This window comes from Misgurnus anguillicaudatus, chromosome 21 (assembly GCF_027580225.2).
Source record: "Misgurnus anguillicaudatus chromosome 21, ASM2758022v2, whole genome shotgun sequence".
Lineage (NCBI taxonomy): Eukaryota > Metazoa > Chordata > Actinopteri > Cypriniformes > Cobitidae > Misgurnus > Misgurnus anguillicaudatus.
In genome coordinates, this window is record NC_073357.2 from 41,463,838 (window position 1) to 41,477,663 (window position 13,826).

A 13,826-nucleotide genomic window follows, 5' to 3' on the forward strand; every position below is an offset into this window, starting at 1 on the left:
AAACTGACAAAGTTACAGTGGGGAAAATATATATTTTTTTTGTTAAACAATCAAATTTCTAATTCATTTTTTTTCATAGAAAAACATTCATGTTGTCCTTTATTATGGTGCAAATAAAAATGAAAGTAATTAATGAAGAAATAAAACATATGAGATACCTATGGGAAAAGAATATTAATGCCAGCTTCTATACATGCCAGTTTCTCTCAGTGATCACTACAGAAGTGTATTGCTATAGTACGCAACAAAGTCCCTATATATAATAAGCAACACAACTAAAACAAGATTTTAACCATCTTCCATTAATTAAACATTTTAAATTGAACTTTAAATGAAATTAAACACTAATGTAATTAAAGTATCAACTAAATGCCAAAGATTATTTTATATGAACCACAAATAAACTGAAGTTATAAGAAGGTTAAAGCGAATATAAAAAAAGAATATGTTCTAATGTTAATTAATGTGTTTATAATAGTGTTTAAATTAAATGTAACAGCTTTATGTTGGATAATCGAGTAATTAAGAGAACTTTCACAATAGTTTGATTCTTACGTACAAGATTGTTTCCAATTAAAGAGCTCTTGAAACGTGCCACAGTATTAAAATCAAATGATTAACTTCTAAGTGCACAACAGTTTAATGTAAAACAGGAGCAGTCACCATGTATCAGCATACAGTATGCTAGATATCAGATTTCACAACACGAGTTAGAGCCAGAGGAAAATCTGTCAGAGGAGGTTAAAGGATCCCCACTGATTACACCCACAATTCTTTTGACAGATAGACAATACTCCTAACTGGCCTAATTTGAACTTGGACACAGCTTGGTACCATTTGATGCATGTCAAGTTCACAATAACAAGAAAAACCCTGCAATGTTTTAGGGAGACATTTACCTGGAATGTCTTATGGTTCAATGCACTAATATAGCTTTGGGGTTGTTGCTGGAAAAAATTGAGAATGAATGAGAGAAAGAGAGAGAGATGTGCGGCAAAGAGAGTGGCGGTCTAAGAGGTCAGGCTTATGTTTCTGTGAGTGACTATTTTCATGTCCTGTTGCGATTAAAACTGACATTTTCATTTTAACCAGAGTCCTTAAAAAAGCCACAATTACACCATCCATATTTTTATATTCTTCCCCTATTTCACCTTGATTGCCTCTGCCATTGACGTGACAGCCACACCGATGTGCACAATTAGCTGCATTCAAGCAGAAATCTTGTCATTTGTGGCAAGGTACGGTTATCTTATGATATCTCTCGGAAATTCAACGTGGTGGATACAGTAAGTCATCTATTTTTTTCTGGTTAGCTATTTACAAAGTGGCTTTTACTTTAAATACTTTAACCATCCTGCTGCTTACGGAAAGACATACGACTTTATCACTTTACAAGTTTGAAATTCATTTAAGGATGCTATTATGTCCAAACAAATCAAACAACAAAAAATCATTTGATCACATTAGAAAACATAATCCCTCTCTTACTGCTTAAGTGGACCTTGTTTTGTTGTACTTAACGCAATCTACTGGCCGGCATCGGGATAAAAGTAATTTATCATCAGCAATAATACAATCTATCTGTACAAAAAGCCAAAATGTCATAACAGCGGGTGCACAAATGCGATTGACAGCTAAAAGGAAAAATTCATTTTGGCCCAGGAAGGCGAAGATTAAAACAACATAAAATTGTGTCTTGAAAATGAAAATGCAGTCTATAACAGAAGTTTAGGAACATTTAAATAAATAAAAGTAACAAATTATATAAAATAACAATTTATTATTACCCACAATTTTTTAGCTTTATAAAGTATAAAGATGCACCTGTTATGACATAACATGGCAGCAACAATGCCAAGTTTATTGGTTTGATTTCCAGAAAACACATAAATTGATCAGATGTATACTGCAGGACATTTAAAGCCCTGCATAAAAGCGTCTGCCAATGCATAAATGTAATGAAATGTAAATGTAATGACTTGATGTAGTTTGCTACTGTATGTAGAACAGCTCTTCTGTTAGAGAAAGACAGCAACAAGTAAGGACATGGTAACTGGAGCTCTTTGAATAAATAAATATAACGCACACATGGGAATGCTCACTTAATATAAACTCTATTGCATGGCTGAAACCCAATATATGATTTCACCCCTTCCCCTGGTTCCCTATGTAATTGCACAACCTGTTGAATGTTGTCCCTGAAACATGGCAAGTCACTAGAGAATTAATGGAATGCTGGTTGGACTGTGAGAAATTGGCTGTATAACCTATACTCAAGGTGCCCTTGTAATTTTTCAAGTAGGAAGTTAGAGAAGTGAAATACATCAGTGGGATGAATCTTATTGTGGCATTCTCCTCTCGCTCTTTTCTCTCCCAGTACAACCAATTCGGTCGAGGTGAGAGCTCCATTTAGTTTAAATGCAAATGCACCTCTACAAGCAATTTCATCAGTGGCTTTTAATAGCTGGTGGGACTCATTTGTGAAAGAGCGCTTGGATGTTAGATTGATGTGAAAGCTTGAGTCTGATCCTGCTCTTGATCTACTGAAGTTGTACTGAAGACGTCCACTGTCAAGGTTAAACATGATGCGTTTACCTGACTTGGCTATGAGTGGCATCCTGGTCCTTCGCAGTTATGGATCCTATAACCGTGTTGATTGCAGCGTTTTCATGCACATCAAAGATATATGTGGTCTTTGTGAACACTGGGGGTTCATCTGCGTCCTCAACAATGACTTTCACCGTGGCCTGGTCCATGTAGGGCCCGCCCGTAATCGAATCGGCACGTATGTTGGAAGCCACCACTGTTAGGTTGTAGAATTTTTTGGTCTCAAAGTCGAGAGGCTGGGAACAGAAAAAAAAAGATGTTTGTTATTAATGGATGTCACAACAAAGACAAATGTTTTTTGATTTCAGCACACTCAGTTTGCTGGGTTTGCAGGTCTGGGTGTAATTGCACCATATTCCTCCCTGTTTACGACGCGCTGTGGCTATGATTTAAGGTCCAATAACAGGACAAACGAAAATAATATTTAGTAGCAATAACCACACTTGTACCTGGAGCATGTGATGTGTTATTAATTTGGGGCTGAGACGGCATGTGTTTGGGATTTAAATGAGCCTGCAAATAAGGTTAATCTAATGGAAACACAAGGACCGTATTGCAAATTGTTAAGAAATCATGAAAAAATATAATTTGTATGTTTGTGTTGTCTGAAAACAAAATTAATCCTTGCCCACAATACCATGACGTTAACAATGTTAATGTATTCTCTGAGGCAATTATCCAATGGTAAGATATTATTGGAGCAGCAGATAAAATACAATTTAGGAATTATTTATACTCCAGGATAAATATTTGTGATTTCTGTGCATGTGGAGGGATAATATTGCTCACCCCATCTGTGTAACATGCAACGGTGTGGAGATGTTAACACAGAACACTGCTTTTTTCCATCAAGTTAAAATGTCATGGTTTTTACTCTCTTCACAAACGCGCCACATTAATACCATGGCAGACTCCAACTGTTTTATGAGAAAAATGGACCCAAGTCACCACTTTGCACTTTTATTGACAAAACTAAACTAGACCTGACCATTGAAGAGAGGCCGAGGAAAAACATGCCCTGGGAGTTAGGAGAAATGATGCAATGAAAAATGTACAATATGTGCTTGTGTTATCAAAAAAGCCCCAATCCCACAGGGGAGGTGAGACGGACACTGGAGCCAGGCCGAGAGCAGCCCCAGCTGGGCCGAGAGCAGCTGGAGTTTCTCTATCGGTGAGCTTTGAAGTCACAGTAGTTTACAGCAGGGCACCCATACTGTATAAGAACAGCCCATGTACCTCTGTGTGAAGCAGCGCAGGACATTTGCATTCATTTTCTCCCCCTATTTTACATCATGATCACACCGAGAGATGGTGGAAACACAAGAGTAAACAATGCTCTCCGCAAAACTATTCTGATCTCAAACTATTCTCCAATTTTGACTGTATTACCAAGTTTGCATTAAAAAATCTCAAGTTGTTCTTATTTTTATCTTTAAACAGAAACTCAAAAATATTTGTATTAGGTCAGACTTCTTTTTTCAAAAAATATATAAATAAGCTTTTCCATCTTCCCATTTTAAAGAGATACACAGCAAGAAGCTATCGCTACCATACTGTACTTCACTTTATGTATGATTGAGGTATTTTCAGAGCACATATTCCTCAAAATCTATTGATTATGTAAGGAATAATTATGTACAGTATGGCAGCTGGTTGTATTACAGAAATAAGCCCGACAGATCAGGATCCAACGTGAAGCAGATGGCCCTGTACATTATCCCGCTTATAACACAGTTATTTACCTTATAAGGTAAGAAACATCAAATATTGATATAAAATATTTTATTTGATCATTTTTAATGAATGCAGAACTGTATTTCTGAAAAACCTGTTTACTTTCGGTTTTAAGATAAAACAAGACGTTCAAATGTCACGAACACGCTATTTGGTTAAATCATTTGTAAATATAATTTCATATACAGTATGTTATTAAAAGACATATTTATATTTAAATTTGTGTAATATTAAACTGTACCTGTCAAAATGAATAACAGCATACGACTTACCGTGTGTTATTCGTTTTGATGGGTTATTATCTGGTAATAACAAACCTGCAAATGTCGCGACTGACCAATCAGAATCAAGCATTCTAATGAGCCGTGTAATAAATCTAAATAGCTCCTACAACCACTTCACAATTTTGTGTGACGACTTCTTTTGTGGCACCCATATAACCCAATATCATGCAGAGATTTTTGTTATGGTCGAGTGGTGCAACATCTTTCATTTGTCACACAATAATGCATACGCAGTATAATACATTTCTGCAGGCTACTCCACCTTAAGCTGTTCATATATAAATAGTAATAGTCATAGTAAAAGAAACTACTTACAGGAAGAAAGTTATATTACAAAATACGACGCACAAACACTCATGTAGTGCATGAGATACAGTGTAGGACTGATAAGTGCCCATGACAGATACATAGTCAATGATGAAATGAAGCATCTGTTTAGGAGTAAGTTGTAGTTTACTGCAGTCTCCCGGCAGTGTCATCATTAGGAATCCAGATTGCCTGAGGGAAGAACCTAAGCTATATGACTTTGCTAGTCTTGGCCTGACCACAGCAGTGTGTAGAGGCTGTTGTCTAGGAGTGACTGGGATCCTTAACATTTTTTCTTGGCCTTGCTGTTACACCTTGTGATGTATATGTTTAACTGTTAAAAGGCACCTGGTGGTACCGTCAGCAGGACCACTTGTTGGTTTATGTAAGATGTCCATATTAATACCCAGATACTTGACAATGTTCAACCTCTCCACAGTGGTCCTGTTGACCGTAAGAGGTTTAATACAGTAGCAGCCTTCCAGTTTTCTACTGAAGTCATCTTTCGGCTTCAAGGTTTTCTTTGTAAGCCTTCTGACCATTGTCAGAGATTAGCAGTAGCACAAACAAACTTTAGAATGTGGTTGGAACAAAAATATCCACACAAATGTGTATTCAAGATGCAGTTCCTCACCCTTGCCACCTGGGGTCTTTCTCTCAGGAAGAGCAGGTTTATGCAGAGCGCCATGGTTTGTGCTTGTCAGCTTTCACACCATGTAATAGTGTTGTGTTTAGGATGAAAGTGACTGTGTTGAGTGCCATGCATAGCTGTAGTGAACTGAATGAGATTGAGATTGAAGAACAAATGAAGTTTTGGACTATTCTATCAAATCATTTCACGGCCGTGCAGATTAGAAGTACTCAATAGTCATTACGACAGGTTATACCACAGGTCTGTTGAATGCTGTATTCTGATTGGTTGAGAAATGTTCCACGGGTATGCATTATATTTTGATAACCGCACACCGAACTTGTCAAATGTCTTAAAAATAGGCACCAGAGCAATGTTTGTGGTAACCGTGGAATAAGTGGAATAATTGACTTATTTAAAAATAATGCATACCCACAGTGTAACGGGACGACTTAAAGCATTAACACCTTGGTTGTGAATTATTTTCTTATAATTCAATGGCCCACCGTCAATTATTCCTTACTTGATAGTGTTGTTTCCAGCTCATAAAAAAGGTTGGACGTTGGTACAACAAGGTGCAACTAAAAACATGTAACCTTTTGTGGAAGGGTTTTACTTTAACTCTTTCCCGATCTCATCAATTAAGAAAATAATTTGCATAAAAAACTTTTTCCTGATGAATTTTTATGTTTATCTGCCATACCGCGATTATTCGCACTTACCCAATTTATGAAAAAAAAAAACTGAAGCCAAACCGTCATTTATTAATTTTAAACTCTGTGTATGTTTTGATAATCGTTCTGAATCTGATCTCTAACAAAATTCCTTCACAAAATTGCAATTGTTTCAGCTTTTTGCTAAAAAAAAAACAGCAACCCATTTTTGGGAGTTTATGAGCAGAGAAAACAATATAGATAGGATAAAACTTTTTTCCCGTTTTGTTTGTTGTTTGTTTGAAAGCAGATGGTCTGTTCTTTCATTTGATATATTTGTATGTTTAAATATTTTTAGAAGTAATTTTTCCTGAAAGGCATTTTGTGAAACAAAAATGCTGGCGGGCAACTATTCCAAAAATGGCTGGCGGGGTATGAGTAAGGGGGCGTGCACACCAAAGCTTTTCCGCCAGCGGCCGGCGCATGTTTTTAATTGTTTCCAATGAAAGCTCTGCGTTTTTTAAATAAGGCAGCAGCTAGCGGTTTTCTTCCGCGCTGAAAATTGGTAACCGACGTTATTCCGAGCTCAGCGCTGAGCGCCGAGAGTTGAAAAATTTTCAACTTTGGATGAAAAGCTTCGCTCGTCAAAGTCAGCTCTCACACCGCCGTCCAATCACAGTGGAGAAGGGGTGGGACAAGTATCACAGCAACCAACCGTCTCACAGCTGACGTATAAGAGCTACCAAAGAACTTAGCTGAAGAAAGCTGGCACTTCGGCGTTGTCCAGGCGTTTTCAGTCGCGTTTAAAAGTTTCAGTGTGCACAACCCCTTAAGGTGATAAAGGTCCTTCAGGTTCTAAAAATGGTTCTTTAAAGAACCTTTGACTAAATGGTTCTTAGAAAAAACAAAAAACGCTGTTCTATTGCAACACTGTGAAGAATCTGTCAAGAACCTTTATTTTAAAGAGTGAATGGAAAGACCGAAAAATAATTAGTAAACCCCATTCAGCATGCCCCGAGAACCTGAAATGTAAATCCATCTGGTCCTGCAGGTTTTCTACTGTTTAGATCGGTTCAGTCAGCCTTAGTGTGCTTTTGACCTTACTAGCCAGAACATCCACCACAGAAATAAATACAGTCTCAGAAAAACATCACCGCAAACCGTAAGTATTGGCGTAGGACCTGCACCATAAATTAAGAAATCTGGTCTGAATACTGTAGCATTGCAACCAGAAGTTTCCCTATGATTTAAAATCTAGAACAAGCGGCAGTCTGGTACCTTTAGAAAAGGTCAATGCTGTATAAAAGTATTGACTTTTTGAGACAGTTCTTCTGGCTCAAATATAGAAATGAGTAAATAAAGTGACACCTCTAAAGGGTAAAAAAATAAGCCAACAAACACATAAATAAATCAGTACTCTGTTTACCTTTTAAACTCCTCTCACCAGCATACTAGAAATGTTAGCGCTTTATTGTAGTTCACTTCAGGACATCATTAAAGTGCAGCTTTGCGTATTGCAAAGACTAAAACCTACAGTAAAACAAAGCTTCTCTCATTTCAGACACTGCAAATCTGTTCTTTCTAAAACTATCATGCCAACACCCCATTCTTTTGATAATCATACAGTACATGCCATTTGATTCTCCACTCTGTTGCGGCCATATTTGTATCCCTCCGGGTCTGGGTACTCTTTGTGCAGAAGGGACTACGCTCCATCATTTCCAATGGATGCAATATGGGCTTTACATGCATACAAAAGTGTCTGACTGTGATTATCTGTCACCCACCACCAGTTTCTCTCTGGATCTCATGTATATGCGTGCCTTGGCCTTGTGTGTTGAAATCTCGAAATTACCTCCTGCATGGTTTGAGAGTGTTTGTATACAAAGCACATTTAGAGGCATCAAAGATCAGCAGTGGGGGACATAGCATCCCTCTCCAACAGCTCCATAACAGCCTAAGGGGGCCAGAGACAAGATGAAAGCAGCATGGATCTCTTTGCAACAAAGCAGAATCTTGACTGCCTGAGCCTGTGGCATCTCAATCAGATCAATATGTTTAACCTTGCTACAAAGGCTCTTTGGTCATGCCCATTCAATATTAGGCAGCAGTTAAACTAAATTTTAATTGTTGGTAAAGGCTGTGATGGTCGACCCACTGCAGATGATGCTTGGCGCATGCTGGCTCGCTCCCAGCGCCTGGGGAAAATGCGTATTTGAGCACAGTGGCAGGTGCAAAAAAATTGAGGAAAAATAAGGGTTGTGGGCTTTACAAGCTTGTTCTGCTCTCCTGAACTCCAGCACCGTCTGGAGGTATAGAGGTTAGCGGGGAGCGAGATGTTGATTGCCTGTTTTTCTCATGCAATGCCATCCATCATGCTATTAGCAATGCAGACAACAGATTCCAGGCCAAGTGCTATGGGATGAGAAGACGGAGAATAACAGGCACGCTATTACACATTCTGCTGCGAGAGACCACAGACAAGCCCAATCACTTTTTAGTTATATATTTATTTCTAGCTCTGCCTAGAAAAATCTGTCTTGTTCGGATACTTTTCGTGACTGCCTGCTATTTGAAACCTCATTCTTTTGATAATGCACACACAGTATGTGGAACTTGATTAGGGAGCACTGGAATGGCTAAATATCTTCATATGTGTATTTCTTGCAGCTTATGTTAACTGCACAAAATTCCTTTACTTATCACATGGTTTGCACATCACATGCGCGACTCAATCACCATTTCGCAATATTTTTAAATTATAATTATAAAAAGGAAAAGGGATTTGTCTTTTTAAATGTCCCATGTTTTTCCCACATTGTTTGTTGCTGCACAGCTGCATTGTAGATGTCCCTGGAAGATAAAAGGGCTTCATTGTCCTCTCATTCACTGTGAAGGGTTCTTCATTTGCATACAATGGCCATTCCATATGCAAATATACGCTGCTACACAAGAACCGAGCATTGAACGCATGCAAGTCAAGGGGTTTACAGTTATAGTAGTTCTCAAAACTCAGAACACCTGGACTGCAGTTTTTCAGCCAATTTTAAGTGCATGGGGGTTTAAGTGTACAATAGTTTTTCAGCCACGCAGGGCTTCATTTGTACCGGAGCAAGTCAAGTCCAGATCTGATTCATTTATGCTATGTCCTATACATGTGTTTAAAAGACAAAAAATGTAAAAAGTGTCATTAACTAGAAATCACAGTCATGCAGAACATTACACTAGCTATGTTTCCATCCAAGTTGCGTATTAAACTTATGCGCAACATTGGAATATAGCATAAAACATTTGCGAATGAAGCATGCGTTTCCATCTAGGGGGCTGAAGAGAACAAAATTGTCACTTCCTGATACTTTGGCGCTAAATACTATTAAGAAAAGCCTAAAGCCACTGTACTTAACTATTTTCGTGTATAATCACATCAGAGCTCATAGCCAGAGACGAAACACTATAGGCTACACCTGTTATGTGTTTTCGAATGTGGATTCCTGCTGTTTGAGTTGACAGTCAAGTAAGACAGTCCTGTAAAGTAATAATACAGAACCATTGAGATAAAAAAGACTTAACCTATTCACTTCAGAACTTCAAAACCATGTTTTAGATGCTGTGCAATCTAGTTCTGTAAAATGGTTAGTCCAGTTATGCCGTCCAACGCACACATGACTTTTTTGATGCGCATCTAGGCACAGTGTTGGGGGTAACGCATTACAAGTAACGTGTTTTACTTAATAATATTACTTTTCTGAAATAACACGTAAAGTAACGCATTACTTTTCAAATGTACACATTAAATTGAGTTACTTTTTTTAAGTAATCCAAGTTACTTTTTTAGTTTAATTAATTCTTTAAAATAATAAAAAAATTATGTACTAAATTAAACTAAATGTAGACACATTATGCACTTTATGCGTACACGCCTGTGTGGGAACAGTTTGAGATAGCAACTGAGATGGCAGGCCAGAGCTTGACATTTTTGTGATGAAATATGCAATTTCTGAATGAAGAAATTCTCTGTCATAAAAACACCCGCAAGGCCTGAAAGAGACCAAGCCTCAGCCAAGAAAAAGTAACGCAAAAGTAACTAAAAAGTAACGTAAGCATTACTTTCCATGTAAAGTAACTAAGTAACGCAATCCATCTTAGTTTTTAATCCGACTCAATTATGCGCATACATTTTTTATGCGCATCTTGCCATTTCCAACCAGCGTTTTTTTATGCACATCCCTAAAATGTGCATAAAAATAGGTGGATGCAAACATAGCTACTGATGATGACGCACCACCCTTAATCTATCAAAACCTCCTCCAACCATGTAAACAAAGTTTGTCTCTCTAAAAAACCCAAGTGGTTTGAAAAGCACTCCAGCTATTTCAAAGAAAGACAACACGCAATACACAACGAGAGGTTCTGTCTTTACAATATTAACAGTCATTTGTCATCAGTAATGAGCCACTTTTCATATTTTTCACAATACGCAGCACAGTGTGACAATCTTATAACTGACAGTTTACAACTGTTAGACAGTCCCTATGGCACATTAAACCTATTTTTCCAGTCTTACCTTCTTGAGTCTGAGGATTCCCTCCTGAGTCTGAGCATCCGTGACAATCTCAAATATATCCCGCTCGTCTCCAGCTATAATGCTGTAAGTTGATTTAGCATTGTCCCCGATGTCTCTGTCATTTGCCTTCACTCTTCCTCCAGGCTTCCCGATGCCAAGATCCTCAGGAATATTAAACTCATAAGAGCCTTTAGAGACAAAGAAAGTACAAGATTTGATCTATAAGGTGAAAGCACTGAAAGACAAAATAGATGCTATACGAGTCATGTTGTACTGTTTGTAAAGGGGTGTAGCACTCACCTTTTGAGAACTTTGGTGGGTTATCGTTGATATCAGTAAGAGTGATGGTCACTGTGGTGGTTCCTGACAACCCACCCATATGACCTCCCATGTCTTTTGCTTGAATGACAACAAGATACTCTTCCCTCATCTCACGATCCATGCCCGCCAGAGCCACCCTTATAATTGCTGTAATGTAATGTCACAATACATATACATTAGTTGAATTAAATAAATATTTAATGTTTTATTCGCTACTTAATAAATAGATTAATCATTAAATAAATATAAAAATACTGCAGAGCAATGCCATTTATACACACTAATGTGCATGCTAAGCTGGGCAGTGTGCCAGAAGATGGAAACACATGCTGTGCTAATTTTAAAAACATCCGCATGCAAAACTTTAAATAATTATTAAAACCATCTGACCAATTATTGCGAAATCTGATATCTCCAGATAAGATGTTGAAATGTGATGCTAAAATCAATGACTGTCTGCGATCTGTTTGCTGTTGGTCACAGCACTTTCCCTGTCCTTGACACCTTGGCCAGCTTAGTGTGTGCCATGCATCACTTGTACTGCTTTCATTTGGCATTGCAAATGAGCTTGTTTGTTTGTAGAGAACTTGTGGCAGCACCTGGAGTTATTTGTATTCCGACTGAATGCGAATTGTGCTATCTGTAGCTTATAATCTTTAATATTATATGCATAGTCATTGACTCCACCATCCAAGAAAAAATAATAAAACACCAAAAACACCCACGGGTAAAACACTCAGAACCTCTCTGTATTAAATAAAGCAGAGAGTATGTGTATTTTTGCTAAATGTGTTTCAAAAGCCTCCGGACATATTTTTACATTTATTGCCGATGTTTTGCCATTCATCTGAAGTGCTTCATTGACAGATGCAAAATGAGATTTCCCACCATTTAATGCAGTTCTTTTATCTTTATCCCAAAGGTTTCGTCCCAAACACACAGTGATTTTTCCCGTTAGGCAAGCGATTCCCACAGCAATTCGCATGTTTTATGATGCATGTGCGATGAACTTAAATCCTGGGAAATCAGCGCTATTCTGATGATGTCACTTGAGGAAATGACAAAACATCTTCAGTAAATAGAAACTAGACTCAGAATCTAACTTAAGTAAAAAAAGCAATTGTATGCAATTAAATGGCAAGTGTGTTGTAGACCCAGCTCATGTTCCATTAGGCATGAATAATTCAGTTTGCATGCATTGTTTGCCAGACTTCTTGTTGCACTTATATGTCTTTGTTTCTTGTCCTGTCTTTGAAATGGACCAAAAGACCACAATCATTTTAACTAAAGAGATGCATTTTAGAGGTAAAGTGCTCTGACTGTCGCGGCGTGTGTGCCGTGCGCTGTGAAACATTCATTCTGACGCTTTTACACACACACCATCAATACTCTGTCATCCTTCAACCCTCATTCAATTCTAATTCTAATTTATCATTAACTATTCAAATGAATTCCTGCTGATGAGAGAAGCCGGGCGAGACAAACAATCATTTCCATATAGGTATTTGGAGGTTTACTTTTTTACTTTGTGCCAGCCATTAACCAAATGATGAATTGGAGCATAATGTTTACTTATTTATCAAATGCGTCTCATTTCCTGTGAGGTGTAGAAAGTGTCAAATGGTTTCTAATGGCTGTTTTCCCTTTCCCTTTTATTTTTTATTAACATTCATTAAAACATCTGGCTCACTTGAATAAGCCATCTGCAAGTGTTCAGTAATCACGCAAACCATGCACTCCGCACCTCAATTTGGGTTTTCATACCTTCTCTCGACCATTTGCATTCTCAGACAAAGCTGACAGTAACAGTGATTGAAATGCATGGGGTTGTGAAACCGACGAGGTGTTCTCGTAAAAAAAAGTATTCATTTTTAAAGTCTGTTCATTAAATATGCACATGCAATTTGGACAGATACAGGACTTGTTTATTGTCTGTTGTTTTTTCCAAATTACGAGCTGTTCATTTCCATCTCATTGCTTATTAATGTAATTTCACCATTATTTAATCATGTTGCTTACAGACGCACTGTTAACAAGTCATCTGAAAATGCAATTAGGAAAAAACAAAGTCAAGGTTGAAAAAGAAGCAGAACGCAGATGGAATTCAAAGATAGCCCTGTCATTTAAATCAAGAAGGCGTAAATTACTTTGTGCGCCATTATGGAACAAAACCTGCATCTGTATGCATATGTGTCCTCCAGGTAAAATGATTTTGTTCATTTAGCCTCTCTAATATTTATTTCCTACCTCCGATAATGACGATGGTAGTAATAATATTCATAAATTATCTTACGACTAAAACTCTTTTTGGCACATACGTATTAACTTTACACTTATTTTAGGGTTATGAGTATGCACAACAATAAATATGTTAAATAATCGTCATGAAATTCATGACCGTTTGGATATTGTGAGTTTATAATGTAAACACATACCAGTGCTTTGGTCAATGGAAAAATAAGGCTGGCCTTCCAGAATGCTGTAGACCAGTTTGGCACTGTTTCCATAAACTGGATCATCTGCATCAGTTGCAGTTACTCTTGTGACTGATGTACCTATGCAGCAGAGACACACAGAGAGATAGAAAAACATCAATACACAAAATTTACTGGGAATGAAGAAATAAATAAGTTAGTACCATTCACGGCATCTTTTTGTCCGTTTTACGAACTTGTTTTCTTTGAGAGCAATTTTTTTTCTTTATAAAGCTGTCTCAATAATACCTC

The 13,826-nt window shown here is 37.5% G+C and overlaps 1 protein-coding gene across 1 annotated transcript in view; it reads right to left on the reverse strand.

Moving 5' to 3' along the window:
- cdh8 (cadherin 8) overlaps window positions 1-13,826 on the reverse strand; it is an 85,871-nt gene that overhangs the window by 12,047 nt on the left and 59,998 nt on the right. Inside the window, exons 4-7 of the mRNA XM_055207810.2 lie at window positions 13,536-13,655; window positions 11,080-11,247; window positions 10,780-10,967; window positions 2,596-2,843 (exon numbers count right to left, since the gene is read on the reverse strand). Of these exons, the coding sequence (XP_055063785.2) occupies window positions 2,596-2,843; window positions 10,780-10,967; window positions 11,080-11,247; window positions 13,536-13,655 (724 nt within the window). The remainder of the gene's footprint in view (window positions 1-2,595; window positions 2,844-10,779; window positions 10,968-11,079; window positions 11,248-13,535; window positions 13,656-13,826) is intronic.